The sequence below is a fragment of the Onychostruthus taczanowskii genome, unplaced genomic scaffold, assembly GCF_017590055.1.
Source record: "Onychostruthus taczanowskii isolate IOZ18803 unplaced genomic scaffold, ASM1759005v1 scaffold208, whole genome shotgun sequence".
Taxonomy (NCBI): domain Eukaryota; kingdom Metazoa; phylum Chordata; class Aves; order Passeriformes; family Passeridae; genus Onychostruthus; species Onychostruthus taczanowskii.
This window is the reverse complement of record NW_024499329.1, coordinates 31,366-50,457: the sequence shown is the minus strand read 5'-3', so window position 1 is coordinate 50,457 and position 19,092 is coordinate 31,366. Positions and strand designations below refer to the sequence as shown.

Sequence of the window (19,092 nt, the reverse complement as noted above, 5' to 3'; positions counted from 1 at the left end):
TCTGGCTGTCACACAATTTCATTTTACCCTCTACTTGGTGTGGAACATTTTGTCATGTCAGGATTTATAAATGCCTCTTTTCCCAGATATTAAGCCAGTTTTTGTCTCCAAATATCCTGTGGGCAAGGCTGATGTGCCTCCTACTTCATGACAAGTCTATGGCAATCCCAGCCTGCAAGGTCACAGGGCACCTGTGTGTTACACAATGATTCACAGAAGTGGTGCTCAGGAAAAGCTTGTGTAAGGTTGGAGGCAGTTACTTGAACAGACAGCAGGGATGTCCAAAGAGCTCCCTGAGTTCCTGTTACATGTTGGTGCAATCAGCTCATGGCATAGGGGAGGCAGAGACTGACCTGTGCAGCAGAGACTCAGAGTTCATCGAAGCAGAAGTGTGGGAACAAACATCTGAAGAGATGACTGCTTGTTCTTGTTAACCTGCTTGCTCCTCTTCATTATTTGTGTGTGTTTATTATGGAGAAATTTATAGTGCCATTGCTGTTTCTGTTTTTACACTACTGGGGCCAGTTTTGTGTTGTCTGGGACATACATGAAGAGTGACTGATCATGGGCAGCTGTATTAGACAGAGAAGGATTAGCACACTTTTTGTTTAGAAAGAAAACAGAGGCCAGTCAACAAAAAAGTAATAGTGGAGTATTGCAGCTTTGATTTAGATCTCATTTAAGTAAAGACAAATAGGTTCACTTACATATTTTAAAGACCTGAAGAACAGATTTCCTCTACTGAACTTCTGCTGAGAGCTCTTATCTCTGTTCAGCCTGTTCTCAAAAGCTTTCTGTGCAAATTAGACACAGTGAAGTTGTTCTCTACTGGCTGTAAACACGCCTTGTCTGAGAAGTCCTTGGGATGACTGATACTTTGTTAGGAGCCTTCTCTTCCTAATCTACCTGGTACTCAGCTCAGTGCTGCAGGATATAAACTGGAAAAGTTGCAATTGAGAGGACAGCAAGTGAGATTCCCCAGATTTTGTCTAAAAGGCTGTTAAAGGATCAGCAAAAGCAAAACAAAATTCAGTTAAATAAAAGAACAAACACAGCATCTTTTTAGAGCTAGCAGAAGTTAGCTATGCATTGGACTCCTCGGTGCTCTAGCAGTGATCTTGGTTCTAAACTCTGGTTAGAGATAGAGCATTGTTTATCTGTTAGCTCAATAGATGACTAATCCATGTACTACAAGAAGCATTAATTAAGGCATTAATGGACCAAAATAAATTCTTCAGCAGCAGTTTACATTCAATATTAAAGATGGTCTATCAGGGCATTTAGGTCCTATTCCTGAATTAGAAGAATATATAACCCTTACAGAGAAAAAGTGTAAAAAAAGGCGGAATCCATGAGAGCAATTAGGAATTAGGAATCCATGAGAGCAAAAAGAAGACAGACCAAAGTAAGAGGAAGAGTGATGGAAAATGCAGAAAAAAAGCAGGAAAGAAGGTGGCTTGAAGCAATGTGGAAAAGACAAAACTGAGTTCCACCCCAAAATTTGGAGATAACCCAAAGGGGGAGAACCATGGGTGGAGAATTCAACTAAATGAAAAAACACAATCCATTTGGCTTCTTAGGGAGAAGAAATTGCTAATGATGCAGTTATCTACTCTCACTTTCCTGTGTGGGAGAAGCTGCAAGGAAGTAAATCCCAAGTCTGAGAAGTTTCCCTACACTTCAAGTACATAGTACCACCTCGGGTTTGGATCTGGTAAACTCTGTTGTCTTGAATAAAATGAAGCCTTTGTACTGGTTTCAGTAATGCAGTACATAAAAGGTTAACACATATAACTATCCACAAAACCTCTCACAAAAGCCTGCCAACGCATCACTTAGGGCAAATTGAGATTTCAGGGATGCTCAAATCCAGCCAGGAACTCCAGCCCTTGCAAAAGTAAACAAAACTCTTGCCTTAAGAAGAAAAAAGGTTTATGTGTGCAGCTTTTCCACTTGTGACTTCATCTGCTTCTTCTTATGACAACTTTCTATGAGAGCACATTCCAAACAGAATCATTTAAGCTGTATTGAAGTGTCCAGAAAATCCCATGTGGTTATGAAAGCTGCCACCAAAGGAGGGGCTTTTGCATCCAGCAGCCACAAAACATTCCCAGTCACGCAGCAGCACTCCTGCATGGATTCTAAATGAAGTCTTTTGAAACCATTTGATAGCATTGTTAAATGACACTCGCTACCAAAACACAACTTTATTGATTAAACACCAACTGAAGGACCAACTGAATGCAGGACAAAGACATTTCAGAGTGTGGTGCAAGTTAGGTGTTAAATTTTTAAGGAGCTGTACAAGAAGGGGAGGTGGCAGTTAAGACAAACAATTTTCTCTCACAAACTGCTCCGACACAGAAAGGTTCACGTAGAGGCTCAGGAGGTTTTCCATGCACTCATGCAATAGAAACATTCTTGAGCAAGTCCCATGTGAAGTATTGCAGAAATGGCTCCAATCACTCTCATGTTTACATTTTACATTTGAAAACATAAGAAAGCAACAACAAATTCTTCTCTAGAACACAAAATGTGTTTGTTTCCTATGAAGTCACTGGATGTTCACCAGGAGGAAAGTTTCTCCCACAGCAGCTAAGCTCAACAAAAGTCGTTCTTTGAAAGAGCTGTCAAACATTTCTCTGATTTCCTCTCTCAACTCTCTCAGCAGAGGTACTGTGGACTTACCATCTGCATTCAGAATTCTCTCAAAAAGTTTACTCCAGAAATCACTGTCAGGGGTCCTAAAACAAACAGAGCAGTGTTCAGTGGAACGATACAAACACACACACACACACACAATGTGTCTGTCAAGGTCTCAATTTATATTCAGCACTAAACATCCAGGGACAACCATACCTGAAAAAATAATTTCACTCACCTGAGTAAATATAAAGGAAAACTAGGAATAAGTTGTTCATTTTAAATGTAGGGACCCCATTCTCCAATAGGTTTCTGGATAGTAACTACACAGGTCTAAACCAACTGTTTATACAGTTACCTCTTCTAGTATAACTGACCACTACCACCATGCACAGTAAGCCAAGGCAGTTTTAGTTTACAGGAATTATCAAGAACATTTTTGAACTGAACAACTCGGGACACTCCTTTCATGAATAAAAGGCAGAGGTAAATCTTATTTACCCACTTGCAAGCTAAGTTAACAGGGCATTATTAAAGGAAAGCTGCAAAGAAAAAAAAAAGGTGGTTTAGAGCCAGTGTTGCTTCCTTTTTGCCCCACCTTCCATCTGCCAGAGCTCTGTACAGATAATATTTTGGAGACAATTAATAGTAATAGATCCCCTCTCTCCCAGATGTACCCACACAACACGAATAAAAAGGTTAAGTGACTCATTTAAGTCTCAGAAAACTGATATTAGAGCAAACCCTTTGTTCTTCTGTCTCACACTGCTACTGACTACTGAAGCACTTTTCTCCCTCGAGCTAGGAGTTACAGTGGCTTTGAAACAAATTATCTGCCTCTGCTTTATCTGACTGACTCACAAAACAGCAACAACCAGTCTCAAAATGAATCCAGCCTGTACTATTTCACTGCTAAATCTTATATTTGCTAAAATAATTAAGTCAATGCAGAACCTAACCAAGAAAAAAATATGCAAGACTTGAGTCCATTTTCTTTGTGGGATTAGATGAGCAAAAGGTGTGGCAGAGGAGATGAAGTGTTGCTAAGGAGGTGTAAGGAGTTCTGAGTGACAAAAATAGTCCTAAAAATTCAAACACAGCTCCTATACCCTGCCTCACATAAACCTGCACAGATGAAGTTTCCTAAAATAGTGCAGTGAAAACAGAAAAAAATCACCATACCCATTCTTTAATAATGGTAAAAGCTCTCCCCTGAAAAACAGGCTGTAAGCATTATACTTGGAGATGAAAAAATCAGCTTGATCACAATTTACATTCTACCTTCTCCTAAACCTCTACCACAATGTTTCAGTGGTTTCCATTTGTTCTGTCACCTTTTAAGTGGGTTCTCTTTTATTGAAAGCCATTGACCTTGGAAGAAAAATGTTGTGCTCTACCCTGCAATTCCCCACTGCTTCGGTAATTTGCTGAACTGGTAGTAAAATTGGTAGCTCTTAGAGTCATTCTGCTATATCTACATTTGTTTAATAAAAATAATTAAGTCCTGTTTAAAAAGCTTTCTTAAGATAAGAGGGTCATGGTGGTTGTATTTAACACCAGGCAGCCTTCTAGCAAGAAGCCTTAGTTCTAGTTGTCAATATCTGAATTCTCAGAACCCTGTTTTTAGGAAAGTTATTCTGTCAATAAAATCCTTGAAAAAAACCCCAAAACTCAAATGAACCTCAAAGAAATAAAAAAAAAAATCACTTTCCAAATCACTTGGAGAACTTTGAACACAAAGGACAGAAGGAATGTCATTTTTACAAAAGCATAATTACTAAAAGCAACAGGAAGAAGAATCCTGTGTCTTCAGAGGTGTCAACAGTGTCACCAGCACGAGTGGCTGTATGCACAACACGAAGAGCAAAATTGATCTGCATCAGCTGACTCTTCTCCCAGGGAATACTCAATTGTGGAGCCTCTTCTGGTGGAAGAAGGCTCCCTGCAGCAGTGAATTTGCTTGTCACAGATTACTTCAAAACTTCAGACTACCTAGAGCAAAGAACTACACAGACTAAAAGATCCATGTGTGAACGGAAATGGATTCAGTGCAAATTCCTTATTGCCACATAATGAAATACCTCATTTACACTGTAGACATAAGACTTCAGTACAACGTGTAACTAAAGCACCTATGCAGACATTTATTGGAATAATTGATATTGACAAGTAAGTATAGATGATGAATGATAAGTCTGTAACACTTTCAGAAGGAAAGCAGAAGACAGGATGGAAAAGAAATTCCTTATTTGTACTCTGAACTCCCAAATTATGAACTGATGCATGCAGGTGAGCAAGAAGCCATTACAGCCTGGTTCCAGCTCTACAGAACTTGTGCCCAGACTTTATCTTCTTCCTGCTCTGTATCCTGTAGCCCTTCACAGGTCTCACTCCTCAAGACTCCTCCAATTTCTACCTCAGCCCAAAATCCTAATTTTTTCAATCCAGAATCCACAGCTTTGACTACAATTCCTTTCCAATAAACTCCTCCTCTCCAAACTTCACTGACAGACAGACAGCCCTATCCTTCCCAACTCAGACTTACTTATTCCTCCTGCTCCAGTTATCCAGACAGTTACTGCTCTTTTTCCCACCTCCTCAAGACTCCTCCAATTTCTACCTCAGCCCAAAATCCTAATTTTTTCAATCCAGAATCCACAGCTTTGACTACAATTCCTTTCCAATAAACTCCTCCTCTCCAAACTTCACTGACAGACAGACAGCCCTATCCTTCCCAACTCAGACTTACTATTCCTCCTGCTCCAGTTATCCACAGTTACTGCTCTTTTTCCCATACCCACATCCTGATTGGTCCCTGACACCATGTCTCAGCCTTCTCAACTCAGGCTTTATGTGGCTTCATCTGCAGTAGCACAATTTAATCTCTTGCAGAATTAAACAAAGGATATCATAGTAGAAAACCAGACATATACCCAGTAAAGGAAGAATAAAAAAAAAAAAAATTTAAAAAAAAGGACATGTTTTCCTCTGTACCCAGCTTAAGAAGATTGGATTTTTTCCAAAGGCTGAACACAACAAACTGGGAGATGTAAGCAGTACAGGTTGCTAGGGAACTGGACAACTCCCACGCTGGTAGTATGCTTTCTTAAAGCAATGGTCCTAGCAGCGATGCAGGATCCTGAATCAGATACCTGTCCAGCAACTGCTGGAAGAATTCTGGAAAATCCTTGTGACATGCCAAGGCAAGAAAACCTGCAGTATGTGCCTAACAAAATAAACAACAGCGGCTTCCAAAAAGCAGCTGTTTGCACACTTGCATCTTAGATGACAATTTTAAATTATTTTCTTTGCTGTACAGATGTACTGTTTCTACAGCTGTTACACTCTGCCATCAGTGTCTTAGTAGAATTAAAAAAAAAAAGCAGAAAGCCAAACTAATCCATCTCTGAGGCAACAAGCCCATGTGATCTTTGCCCCCCTCACCCCCCACCCACTTACAAACTTCTCCAAGCTGTAAGGTGCTGACTGTGCCTCACCTGATAGGATCAAAAAGCAAAATCATCTCATCTCGTTTATTCATATTCAACTTAAAATTGTCTCCTATGCAGCACTGAGGCCACCAGTGAAGAAGTCCAACAGCTTCACAATTTCCAGCCCCACAAAACTAACACTTTTTGGCAAAAACAGCCCCAAGTTGTTGTACAATCCAAGCTCTGAAGACAGTACAGTCTAAGCTCTGAAGACAGTATCACTATGAAGAAAATAAAATTTGATGTCACTTCTTTCCCAGCAGCCCCCCTCTGCAAAAGGACTTACTTTGAAAAGTTTTGGCTGATTTTCCAGGTGGAATTCTCCTGATAGACCTGGATATGATCCCCAAACAACAGCAAATGGACTATATCTGCAATGCCAACCAAGTCAACCTGTAATCACAACAAATACCACAAAGTTCAATGTCTATCACTTTCTGCTCTAACTGCTTTCACACATTTAAGTCAGAACCATCCTTACACCAGAATCTTTCAGAGACCTGTTAAACAAGAAAACTTCTAAAGGCAAAATTCTGTTTTCATTATAGGTTTCTAAGTAAATATAGTAGTTACAATCACTGAACAGCACTGCTAATCCTTTCACTTAATGCCAAAGATTCCATCAGATGCAAAATTCTCTGTATTCAGTGTTTATTGATCAGAACTTTCCATGGCACTTGTAAATTTTATTTTAAGAAAAGGGGTTTTGTAAACAAAACATAGAAATTAAGATGTCCTATTAAATACAGACTCACCTGATAAGGAAGAGAACTTTCTGCCAGAAGCTGTTGTCCATGAGGAGTCTGAGCTGTGGGAAAGTTATAGGGCAAGCTGACTTGAGGCAGTAGCCTCAAATCCAGACTGTGAGAGAAATCCAGCACCTTCAGAGCATTTAGCACCTCCTCATTGGAAAACGGGTCGCAGATCCTGAGCAGAGGAAGCACATGAGGCAGAAGACAATGCAACAAACTTTTTCTGTCTTTTAGAATTAAATTTAACAGCACAGTGAAGGTGAGTCTTAGCCATGTCAATACTCCCCTCTGATGGCTGCTGTCAGAACTACTGCTGCTAGGGCTGCACTGCATGGCAAGAGCTCACAGCAGGGAGCTGAGGGATGATAGTGCCGTCTCCACAGTAAGCAAAGAAACAATAAAGGGGTGAGGATGATGCTACTTTTGTATTTGTCACAGTTATCTGAAACAAAGTCTGTGGGCTGTGGGAATAGTGTGATGTCTTTTCACTGGTCCTGAAATGATGAGCCAGACACAGGTGATAAAAAGGGGTTACCTTTGTAAGGATCCTTATGGTGCACGACACGCCGGATGAAAAGAGCTGAAGATGCACACATAACAAAGCAGGTACAATTTTTATATGTTTAGCAAATTAGCATAACTGACAAGAATCCTCAATTAGAGACAGGGGTGATGAGGTAATTCCCCCTGGTTCTACCCATTTCTGAACAATCGCCCTCAGACAGGAACTAAATTTTGTTTATGAATATGTGTCTTGAAGAGCTGGTTTTCAACCTTGGCTTTCAGAGACCCCAGGGCTTGGAGCCACTGGGGAATTTATTTTGTCTTTCTGTCTAATAGAGTAGGTAAAATGCTAGCTACAACTGCAATAATAGGCTACAGAGCTACAAATATAGATATGTAAAGAACATAAAAAATAGATAAAAGCAAAAAGGCAAGAATAAATGTGGAATCAGTGTAATGTTTTGCACTTCTCCCTCTCCATCTAAATCTCAGAATACTTGATAGAAAAAGCAATTCAACTTGATAATATTTCAACAAACTTCTCCTAGTCTACAGGTGAGGGAAGACAAAACAGAAGGGCATGGAGGACAACTGCCAAGCCAACAATACCCACACACCACAGCTCTCACTACTGCTCTTCTTACATACTCCTATGCTCTGAGCTTATTTTGTAAGTTGTACTATGCACTTGTCCTTTTGCTATCTGAAAAAGCCCCAAACCATTATCCTAACTTTTTGGCAGTTGTTTGTTTTGTATTTGCCACAGAGGAATTCAGCAGGAGGTATCCAAGTCCATCAAGCCACTATTAGATCAGTGACTTCCAAGAGGACACAGCACCCTAAAGAATGTGCAAGACAACCCATTTCAGGAGGTGAAGAAAATATTAGAACTTGCATAGTACAGGTATGTAACTTATAAATAATTATGTAAATAAGTTATTAATAAAATAATCACAAAGAAATTATAAGTAAAATATGTTGGGAGTATGTATGTTAGATGACTGTATGCTCAAAATAAATTTAATAGCTATTTTTAACATATCAATGATAACTAAGAACAGCCCCAGTGAATTCATGTAATGGAATTATATCTGATTCATTAGATATTGTGGTTACTGGCTTCCCACTGATGCCTGAAGTTTTTAGCTTTTATGTATTCTTCATGTATTTGTAGTTCTGTAGACTGTTAAATGCCTCAGTGTAACTTCCAGTACTTTTCCAGCTTTCCTTCCCACAATGAACAGACACTTATTAACACATTCCTAAAATTTTGTTATCTCTTGCCTGTAAATTCTCCAAGGACACTTGATTTTGCACCACGTAATCACTGCCATAATAAGGGTAGGGGAGGAGGGCAGAAGCCATGGAGGAGATTACATAATCAACTGCTCCTCTAATTGAACAATATTGGCCAGATATTCTAATTGCCCAATCTTATCAATTGCAAGGATCTAATTTGTTTTACAATGTCAATCTATACTATTTCTACAGGAAGGCTTATTCCTAAATTAAGTGGTTTCACTCTTATCAGAATACACTGGAGCCTAAAAAAGCTGGACTGCAAAATCAGGCCTGTTTTGCCAGTGGGCAGGTTCAGCACAAGAGGCACAGAAACCAACTTAAGGAATAGTGTCATTTTCTATAATGCAAGACTATAAAGAATTACACAAGGAGAAGCTCAGCAATGCATCTCATCATTGCTACCAAGGGCTGCCTACAGCAATTAAGATACAGCACCAGTTACACTCTAAGACTCCACCACCCTCCAGAGCCACACAGGGGACCCTGTCACAGCCAAGCACTGGAGATCCCCTCCCAGGACTGGGAATTCCTACGGGTGCATCCACCCGCAGGCAAAGAGACTTCCAACTGTGCTGGGACAGGGCCCAGCTTGGACAGTGGGCAATAAACAAGCTCACACCACTTCCAGTGCAGGAACATCTGGGGTCAGCCTCCTCCTGGGTTCCTCCCAAAGCCTGCCCAAGGCTCAAGGAGCAGCCCAGGGAGTTGCCTTTGCTCCTATACCCCCAAAACCCAGGTGTGGCCTTATCTGGTTTCTAAATACAGGAACGTGAATGCATGTTTTGACAACGAGTGAGTACATGCATCATATTGCTAATGATTCTTCATTAATGAGTAGATACAAATGTATCATTTGGTTGGAAGGTTCATCTAGAGGTCAGCTTTGGCTCAGGGCCCGTTGTTCAGGCCTCAGTACTTCAGTACACCAGCTCAAGGGTGGACGTTACAGCAGCACAGGGGCTGTAGCTGAAATGACTGTTCTGTACCCTCCCATATTCACAGGCAGAGACAAACCTGTCTCCCAGAAAAAACACCTCTGGCCTCAGATCTCCATGGACAATCTCAGCTTTGTGCAGCTTCTCTACCACATGCAGAAGATCATGAACAACCAACAAGATGATTTCCTTTGTGATGAACTTACGGTCATGGAGAATATCCTGAAAAGAGAATAAACATCTAACTCTGTACCCTTCTACCTTAGATTAGGTGAAACATTTATAGCTCACTTTTTGTTTCATTATTCATCTGTACAGAGGTAACAGTCCCACCATAAACTCAGTATAATCAGATTTTGCCCAGACAGAATTACAAGAAATGTAAGCTAGGAAACATTATTGTTCAGAATTGGACAAAAGACCAGGAGGGAGAAATTGAAGACTGAAATCACTACTGAATTTCAGTCCTATTTGTATGCAACAATTCAAAATGCACTTACAAGACTTAAAGTGAGAATCATTCAGCAAGACATTAATTGCTGTGACCTTGCTGTAGCTGACTGGAATGTATTGAAAGAGGTCAAATTAAACAACAGCTTTAGATGCAAATCTTGCTGTGGAATAATATGTGGTTCTTGGCTCCAGTCTTTATGACTCACAAAGACAGAATATGTGAAAAATTGGTTCAAGATTGTCTCTGAGAAGCACATGATTTATGAATGAGAAACCAGACCCAACTGAGGCATTAACAGACAGCCCTGATTTGTACACAGATAAAGACCAGAGCACCTGTATTGCAGGATTAGACAGGAGAAGCTCTTCAGCAAGGAGCATAACACCACTCCAAACTCACTGCTGGCACCCAAGCAGGAGTTTGGACCTTGCAACTGTCCTCGGTTTGTCTGTACTGACCCTGAGTGTGAAGCAATTTGTATACTTGTGCAAAATGGCACAGCCATCCTGGTACAGGTAACAGCTGTAATTCTCACTGAAGCTCTGGTCAAAGTCAGAATTCAAACGCTTCTGTAACTCAAGGGTGATATAAAAATCCCAAGGCACAGGCTGAGAATACACCTACAAGAAGGTACATAAGAAGAACATTTATTTTTGGAATAAAGTGTAAATTGCTCATTTTCATATTTTTCTTATCCTCTTTTTTCCCCCCCTCCCACTTGATCAAGGAAGACATTTTTCACAGTCAGAAACTTTTAATCTAGATCCTCAGGAAGAGGACTCAAAGTAGCAAATTTCTTGCATGGAAATGAATTCATTCAGAAATTAAGAGTTTATATTAATGGATGAGATTTTACCAGTTCACACTTCTTGTACAATAACCATCATGTGTGTTACCTTTATTGCAAATCCCTTTGCATCCCACTGGAAAATGCAACCAGTTGGAATGGCAAAAAACATCTTGTATTCTTCATTGTTCCAATATTCCATTTTGATGCAGTAAGTCTCATTTCCTGTGTTGAAAGTTTATATTCATAAACTGTCATAAGTATGTAAATAGCCAGAAAATAGCTCTTCCCAAGTCATTCCCCATCTGTGCCACATAAAACTAAGAGGGTAGATACGAACCCTAATTCAAACCCATTAGAACACAAACTCTGCACTGCAGAGGCTCTGGCACACCTACCCAGCTCAACGTCTTTCTCAACCTCCATGTGAGGCAGAGCTCCAGCCTCCAAGTGAAAACCTGGAGAAGCGGCCAATGAGGACAGCACAGAACTCAGAAGCTTTTTACGCTCTTCAGGGCTCCACAGGATCTGAGCCACATCATCATCTAAGAAAACAAACAACATGAAGAGATGAGCTGAAACTGTGTTAACTCTTTGCAACTTGGTTGTATCTGTCAGTGTAAGTAAACTGGATATTGGAAACTTTCAATCCACGTTCTGATTTACTATTCACCTCTTAGCAAGTCAACTGATCTCTTTCCAACAGTTCTGGGAAGTCAATGTGACCCTTGTCTTTAAAATGCCTTACAGACTTTTATCATGAGGTCTCAAGGATTCCACTGTAGCATCATGCAAAATGTATCTTTCACAAGAGACAAAGCTCTGAATTATTTCAGCCACAGCAGAATTCAACCTCAGTCTGCAAATCAACATCCATTTTTTTAATCTATGCCCATAGCAAGTGATTCGTTTGGGGTTTTTTAATTATGGGGTTTAGGGAAATTTAGTCCTTTGATTACAGCAGAGGTTTTATGTAAGAAAAGGAAAACAAAGTTGGACTCCAACTCTGCTGCTCACTGCAATGTTAAGAATATGATGTCTTTTATTTCCTGGAAGACACCTGTAGGACTGGACTCATTTTCCTTTGTAACAGAACATAAGATGATTCAATAGATGAGTTGATCTGTAAAAAACCAAGACAGCCTCAATGTTTACTCTGCTTGATCATTGAGACAAAACACAAGAACTAGATGGCTCTACTGCCTTCTCCCAAATGCCATGGCTGTAATGAGGGAGAACATTTTATATTTCCACAGCATACAGGTAGGAAGCAGATTATCTACTGTTATGCCCACCCTTATTTGAAAAGCATTGCAGTAAGTACTGCTCAGGAAGCAATGCTGTGAAAGATCCAGGAAATAATGTAGGCTGGAGGCTACAATGTGTTCCAAGCTTTTGCCATCACAAACCTAGGAAATTTACTGGCATGTTTTGCAGGAATAAATGGACAGCTACCTGAAGTAATTTTTGTCCTTTACACAGTATTAAGAATTACTATATCCAGGGTGAGAGCTGCAGTTCACAGGAGATGTCAAGAAATCAAGAAACAAAGCAACTGGAAAGATCCAAAGTTAAGAAAGGACCATTAACACATCTGAACAAATGCTTTCTTTTTTTCTAAAAAGATTTTTCATCTTGCTCTAAAGTTTAGTACATATGATAAAAACAACACAAAGATGCATCCAAAATATCCCAGCTATTTCTGTGACATGACTTCTAATTGTATTTTCATTCCAAGTGCCAAGCATGCTTCATCATAAAATAGTCTGTAGGCATGTGAGAACATAACTCTCCAGAGTAGATACACTGAAATTTCAAATACAGAATTCTAATAAAGAACCACAAAACACAACCAAAGTAGCTAAAAAAGGTTAAACACCTTGAACACTATCATCCAACACACATCTAATTCCACAAGCCAGATTTTGAAGGCTTTTTGTGACCATTTCTGTTCTAACTGTAATCTAAATATTTAGAACAGAAAGAAACAAATGCCTTTAACTAGGAGAAAGATAAGCAAAGATATTGACTATTTAAATATCAGTACTGCTTTCCATCAATAGGAATAATAATGATACTGTGAAGAAGCATAACAGTTTACAGCATACTTAAAATGCAGATTTAAACCAAAATTATGCAACTTGCACTAGACTCCAAATTTGTATCCATTCTTTTCAAAGTAGCAGCTTATCAGCACATCGAGACACACAGTATGATGACAGGAAGAAACTCCAAATTTGTATCCATTCTTTTCAAAGTAGTAGCTTATCAGCACATCAGGAGACACACAGTATGATGACAAGAAAAGGAAGACAAGGAAGACAAGGAAAAGAAAGAAAAGAAAGAAAGAAAAGAAAGACAAACCAAAACAAAGCTACCTTAGCAGTTATTACTGCCAACCAGTCCAAATTTTTAATTTTGGAATTTGACCTCATTACTCCTACAGACTGCCTGCTTTACTACCCTAGGTAACTTACCTGTCACCTTAATACTGACATGCTTTGGATGCTGACAAGCATCCTGTACTGCACCTCGCTGCTGCTTCAGACAAGGAAGACAAGTTGAGCCACCAGTCACAGTAACACACAAAGCAGAGTGGGATACAGGAAGGACAGAAAAATCCCCACATTTAGTGAAGGTGCAAGTTATTTGTTGCGAGTGAAGTTCAGTTTAATACTAACCAGTAACCAATTCAGCAGGCAAGCTCTGAGCCAGCTCCAGTTTCTCACTGATCTGCAGGTATTTCACAGCAGATGTTTGTGTAACAGAGGACAGAGAACCTCCTGAGACAGAAGCACCTGATGAGTGAGCATCTTCCAGGCTGGTTTCCATGATTGGGCTGTAAATAAAGCCATCAAGTACTCAGACTAACCAAAGATACAATTTGTAGATAACATCAACCGGGGGACTAGGAGAGGATACAGTGCACGCCCAGATTTAATTAACATGAAGAAATACTTTCCCATCCCTAGCAGAAAGCCAGAAGTAATGTCAGAGCTTCATTTCACTTTTGATAATTGATTATACTCAGAATCTTAGTCTAGAGATGATTTTACTAATCTTCTCTTTCACCAAATTTAACTGCTACAACAGAAAACATCCTGAATATTTATCACAATCTTTGCTACAAAATTTCAGTGCTTTCAAAGCAGTGAAGGGTTGGGTGGGAAATATTTCTTCCTAATTATAATGAGCAAGGAACATCCCGAGTAAAAAACACATTCAGTGTGGTATACATGTTTACATCCTAAGAGCCAGCAAAACAACTCAACCACAAACTAAACTACAAACACTAAAAACATTTTATATAGTCAAAATAAGTACATGAGCCAATTGTATAAAAGGAACTGATGACACTGCTCTTCATGTTTGATGACAGAAAGCATTTATTATTTATTAATTTCTCTGCAAGTTATTGGGTTAAAAAACCTTGTGCATTTATTAATTTCTCTGCAAGTTATTGGTTAAAAAACCTTGTAAATTAGTCCCACAGCAGTAATCCAAAAAGGCAAGTGGGCTTGCTATTACCTCTTCAATCGGCTCAAGGCAAAGTGGACCCTGAGCTAAAGAAATGGCTCTCTCCACGATATTCTGGTCTTTTCAGAAAACTCCTTGCTCAGCAACACTAAAACCACATGAAAGACATGCAGGAGAAGAGGTTTAAGGTCCCTGGCTGTTCATTACCTCAGTTTTTTTACACTCAGAGCTTCAGTGTAGGCCTCTTCACCCACCGGTGTCTCCTGACTCAGAGGTGCACTCCTGGATTCTGGACTATCTTCCTTCAGTTCACCCTGAGAGAAAGCAGGAGCTGGGACTCTCTGAGCTCCCACCCCGTGAAAGGGCGTTGAGGCCAGGTGGGCAGCCCTGTTAAAGTCACACGTGTCCTCTGGGTTGGCACAAAGGGTCTTGTTCTTGTAGGAGCCGCTCACAATCGCATCCTCACTCAAACGTTCAATTCCATGCAGCTCGTCCTGGAAAAAACAGAAAAGACAGTGAAAGCCTGCAGATCTTATCACCATTCTTTCTTTCTTTCTTTCTTTCTTTAAAAGATGAACATTTCTCAACCCTTTCTTCCACTCCATCACCTTCCAACACTACATATTTGTTAGAGCAGCTTCCCACCTCCAACAAATTCCTCTCAAGAGTTTAAGTCTATTATCATTCCAATCAACCAATTTCTACCGTAGAACCAGCAGTAAGCAATAGATACTACAGCTCTCCAGAATGAAGCAAGTTTATAGAGCAGCTTAAATAGTTCTAGGTCAAAGATAAAGAAGAGAAGAGTATTTCTTTATCAAGGACTCTGAGTAATTAAATTTAAAAAATACAATATAAACAAAACAAAACACACATCCCCACACACTCCTACAAGAAACAGTTATTTCAGCTGCTATAGCAAGGGTTTTGATGTTTCTGTTTTCCTTCCCTCTGAAATCCAGGTCTTGAATAATTCTGCCTTATATTCTGATTTGTCAAAGTAGAGGATTCATCAAATATAGAGAAAAATGGAACAGCAGCCGGTGGGGGAAGCAGACCTACATCTGTAAAGAAAAACCAAGAGGCTCTATCATATCCACAGTTCTTCTAAAATAGCATATCCAACACTAGTTAAAATAGTTAATATGCAGTTCTAGAAGTACTGCTCCTAACAGCAAGTTACAGAGCTGGCATATAAAGAAACCCATTTAAAAGGTTTGGTTTTGCCATGTTAATTAACCACCCCTTTACCACCATTTTATGTGTTTAAGACTATGCTTCAGAATTTGTACATTTTTCTGCAAGACTCTCATTTCTGTGTTTCTCCTTAGAGTTTAAAAATGTATTTCCACTGTGGCTGTCTGGGGATACATCAGGAGTCTGGATAACTGCTGTCAACAGCAACAAAAGTCAACTCCAATCAGAAGTAAAATTCTTCAGGATTTGACCTTCCCAACAAAACTTACCAAAATCAACAATAGGCAATTTTGGGATGTATTCCCCTAGCAAAACCTCTGAGGAAAAAGGACTTAAGGTAATTATTAATCTCATTATAGCATTAAACTCTTCTGAAATGTTAGTAAGACTGCAAACATGAAAGATGGAAGAAAACTTTCCAGCTACTGAAAGAAAAATGCCCTTCTTCTTGAAAGTCCTTTCAAATAGTGACAGTTCTTAGATGCTCCATGTTTTGCTCAATAAGGTAAAAGGCACTACTAACAAACGCACTGTCATTCTTCTAATCCACCTAAGCTTTGGGTTTTACTTTGCTGCCTTCTTGGTATTCATGGAACACTTCCCTTTAAACCAGACCTTCCTGTTCATGGTAAAAAACTTGAGTACGTACCCTCGGAACAAGATGGTTTATGTAGTTGAGTATCTTCATAGACCTGGAATTCACTGTGAAAAAGATAAAATAAACAAGTTTGTATTCTACAGACCTTCACAAAACATAAGTAAACTCTGTAAAAAAGTTAAGCCAAGATGACAAATGCTTCTTGCAAAAAGTTAAGATCCCTCAGACAAATAATCAAACAAAGAAAGAGCACAGATCCTGGTTACAGGCTGATGCCAAGGCTATATTCCATTCTACCTGAGAAAACAGGCTGCTAGTGATCCATGTTACTAGTCATGCTTACATAGCCTCACAAGTGTTCTCTCTGCTGGCTAAAACACCCCTCCTTTACCTTTGTGACTGAGGCTGTTTCTCCCCATATTCTTTTGTGCTGGAAAAAGTAAATCCTTGCAATCCCAAAGGTGTGGAAGCTCCCATTACCTCTGCTGCCTGTGGTAACAAAGCCACATTTCAGTTCTACAGTGGTAGAATCACAAGCCAGGCAAAAAGGTTCCAAAAACATGATGATAATTTTGCATAGCCATTAAAACCCTGATAGAAAATGGTTGCCTTTAGCTACTTGTATTTGTACTTATCTTACCTGCATGAAGAAAGTAAAGTCCACTTTTATTGCATAGTGAAGTTAAAAGGCATCATTTACTCTTTGCAACCATATTTATACTTTCATAGGAGATTTTAGTTACCCTGCAACTGTTAAGGACATATGTAAGCAGTTAGGTAGCTTACAAAATCACAACTCTGTTTCATTATTTAAAGTACTTACTCTGAAGGCATTGTTTTGGAAACAGAGAAGGAAGAGAGAGAGAGAGAAAGAGAAAGAGAAAGAGAAAGAATATACTTCACTAGTGAAGAATCCTTTCAAAAGAACTTCAAAATGTGTTACAAGAATATCAGAAACACTTCCTTTTGGCTTTCTTGGGTACTTTTATTTAAAATTGCTGCTATTTGCAGTTAAATGAGGACAATACCTGTTCATGTGGTTGTTGCTGCTTGTTATCTTCTTTTTTCTTTAATTTCTGCTCCAGCTCCTCAATTTTCCTTTGTATTTCTTCCTTCTTCCGTTCTATGGCTTGTATTTCATCTAAGGAAAGAACACCTCTAAGGCCCAATGCCTATTTCACATACAATTGGTGGCTGCAGCCTAAATTCTGCAGGGGCCAAAACTTCTGGTGGTCTTTCCCTGTCCCACAGCTTCCACATAAAGCTGTTGAATGTGTTACTGTCTCTGTACCTCACAGCAGTTAAACAACTACTCCAGTAGAAAAAGAGAAGCAGCTGCAATAACAGACAGAAGCAAATAAAATGTTATGATTCCATCTGGAATGCCTTACTTGCTCCAGCCCACTTTGGAACATACCCTCGTCTTTCTTTCTCGCTTTCTTCCTGTAGATTTCAGCTCGGATCTCTTCAAAAGAGAATTCATCCACTCCAGCATAAACTTTCTCTTTGCAGTACATCACCATCTCTTTCTTTGCCTGAGCAGCCTGCTGCTGCTGCTGCACTCGCTGCAGTGGGTCCTCCCGCTCCTCAGCTTTGCGAGTGCTTAACACGCAGTTTATGCTGGGCTCAATTTTGCAGGGGGTCCTGAAAAAGCAGGAATTTGCTATGTGGGCTTTGTGAACTTCACTGTAGCACAGAAAAACAGGCACAGGAGAAAGCAGGGCTAATTTCAGAACCTAGTTTTGGAGTATTGTAAAGACATTCTGTTCTGTGCTTAGAAAAAATACATGAGAAAATCGGAATAAGTAACACCAAACTACTCAGAATTGTGTGATAACTAAAACCAAACAACAACAAACAACAGAAGACAAATCCAACTTAAAGTATTTATAAGGTGCAGTCAAAAACAAATAAAATTCTTATGATGTCTGAACTGTCATGCATCCTGATACAGGATCTGTTCAGTTTAATTCCATTCACAGCTGTGTGCCCACAAGCACAAGTCCCTAAACTCTGGTTTGTAGAATGATTATCTGGGAGAAAAGGAACACACAAGAAAAGGGACAGAAAAATGGACATTCTTGGGCCAGATGAAACCTACATGCTAATTTCAGGAGAGAAGAAGCAATGCTGGTACAGCTTTACAAACACCAGCAATCCACATGACTTCAGCTGGATAAAATCAAATCTGGGATTGATCACGATGCAAACAGCTGCTCCAAATGTTTGGGGTTTTAAAGCTTTATTGGAGGAATGTGGGGATCAATACCAAGATCCCAACAGGATCCTTCTGCCAAGAACCCAGGAAGAGAGCTTATGGCTTGCAGCATAGCACATTTAAACAGATTCAGCATAACACTTCCACATCTGGCAGGTAACGATGATATCATAAGAAAACGGATTCAAAATCCAAAAAGTACTTTTAAGATTTCATCTAGGTGTAATCTAAACCCACATACCAAGTCTCTGCCCAAGTCACTCAGAGCTAACTTAGCCTGGTGCTCAGTTCTGCCCACCCGTCCCTCTCCCTGCTATGAAAAGCCTCTGCCTTGGCAAATGACAAATCTTCATCCCAGTGAAATGGGCATGCCAAGAGATTTACCCTCTGCCGTGGCATCACCGACCTTCAGGAGAAAGAAACAGTCTTACATTTTAAACAGGAATGCAGACTTCACATATTTGTCACTACAGCACGGCACAGGCACGGGCAGAGCCGCTCTGCAGTCCACATGCAATCCCTGCTGCCCAGCACCTCTCAGCATTCCTTGGCTCCATGCAATTCAGACCCCTGGGAACTGTCTGTAGTGCCCAACAGCCTTTCCCACTCCTCTCTCACAAGGAGCCTGTCTATTCCCTGGCCATCATTAGCCACACAAAGGTAGAGCAACCTTGCAACATAATGCCTTTTCCTCTGCTCTAACTAAACCACCCCATCTCCTGGGGTTTATCAGC

General features: G+C 39.9%; 2 protein-coding genes across 2 annotated transcripts in view; both read right to left on the bottom strand.

Annotated features, from left to right (window-relative positions):
- Positions 1–2,192: 2,192 nt before the first annotated feature.
- Positions 2,193–19,092, bottom strand: part of LOC121335718 (mitotic checkpoint serine/threonine-protein kinase BUB1 beta-like) — a 24,577-nt gene continuing 7,677 nt past the window's right edge. Inside the window, exons 8-16 of the mRNA XM_041404108.1 lie at positions 14,553–14,839; positions 13,550–13,707; positions 11,267–11,413; positions 10,978–11,093; positions 10,540–10,701; positions 9,707–9,849; positions 6,890–7,061; positions 6,421–6,527; positions 2,193–2,744 (exon numbers count right to left, since the gene is read on the bottom strand). Of these exons, the coding sequence (XP_041260042.1) occupies positions 2,555–2,744; positions 6,421–6,527; positions 6,890–7,061; positions 9,707–9,849; positions 10,540–10,701; positions 10,978–11,093; positions 11,267–11,413; positions 13,550–13,707; positions 14,553–14,839 (1,482 nt within the window). The 3' untranslated portion in view covers positions 2,193–2,554. The remainder of the gene's footprint in view (positions 2,745–6,420; positions 6,528–6,889; positions 7,062–9,706; positions 9,850–10,539; positions 10,702–10,977; positions 11,094–11,266; positions 11,414–13,549; positions 13,708–14,552; positions 14,840–19,092) is intronic.
- The window catches only part of LOC121335719 (mitotic checkpoint serine/threonine-protein kinase BUB1 beta-like), a 5,333-nt gene continuing 1,434 nt past the window's right edge, over positions 15,194–19,092 (bottom strand). Inside the window, exons 3-7 of the mRNA XM_041404109.1 lie at positions 17,558–17,784; positions 17,169–17,281; positions 16,532–16,629; positions 16,192–16,244; positions 15,194–15,409 (exon numbers count right to left, since the gene is read on the bottom strand). Of these exons, the coding sequence (XP_041260043.1) occupies positions 15,252–15,409; positions 16,192–16,244; positions 16,532–16,629; positions 17,169–17,281; positions 17,558–17,784 (649 nt within the window). The 3' untranslated portion in view covers positions 15,194–15,251. The remainder of the gene's footprint in view (positions 15,410–16,191; positions 16,245–16,531; positions 16,630–17,168; positions 17,282–17,557; positions 17,785–19,092) is intronic.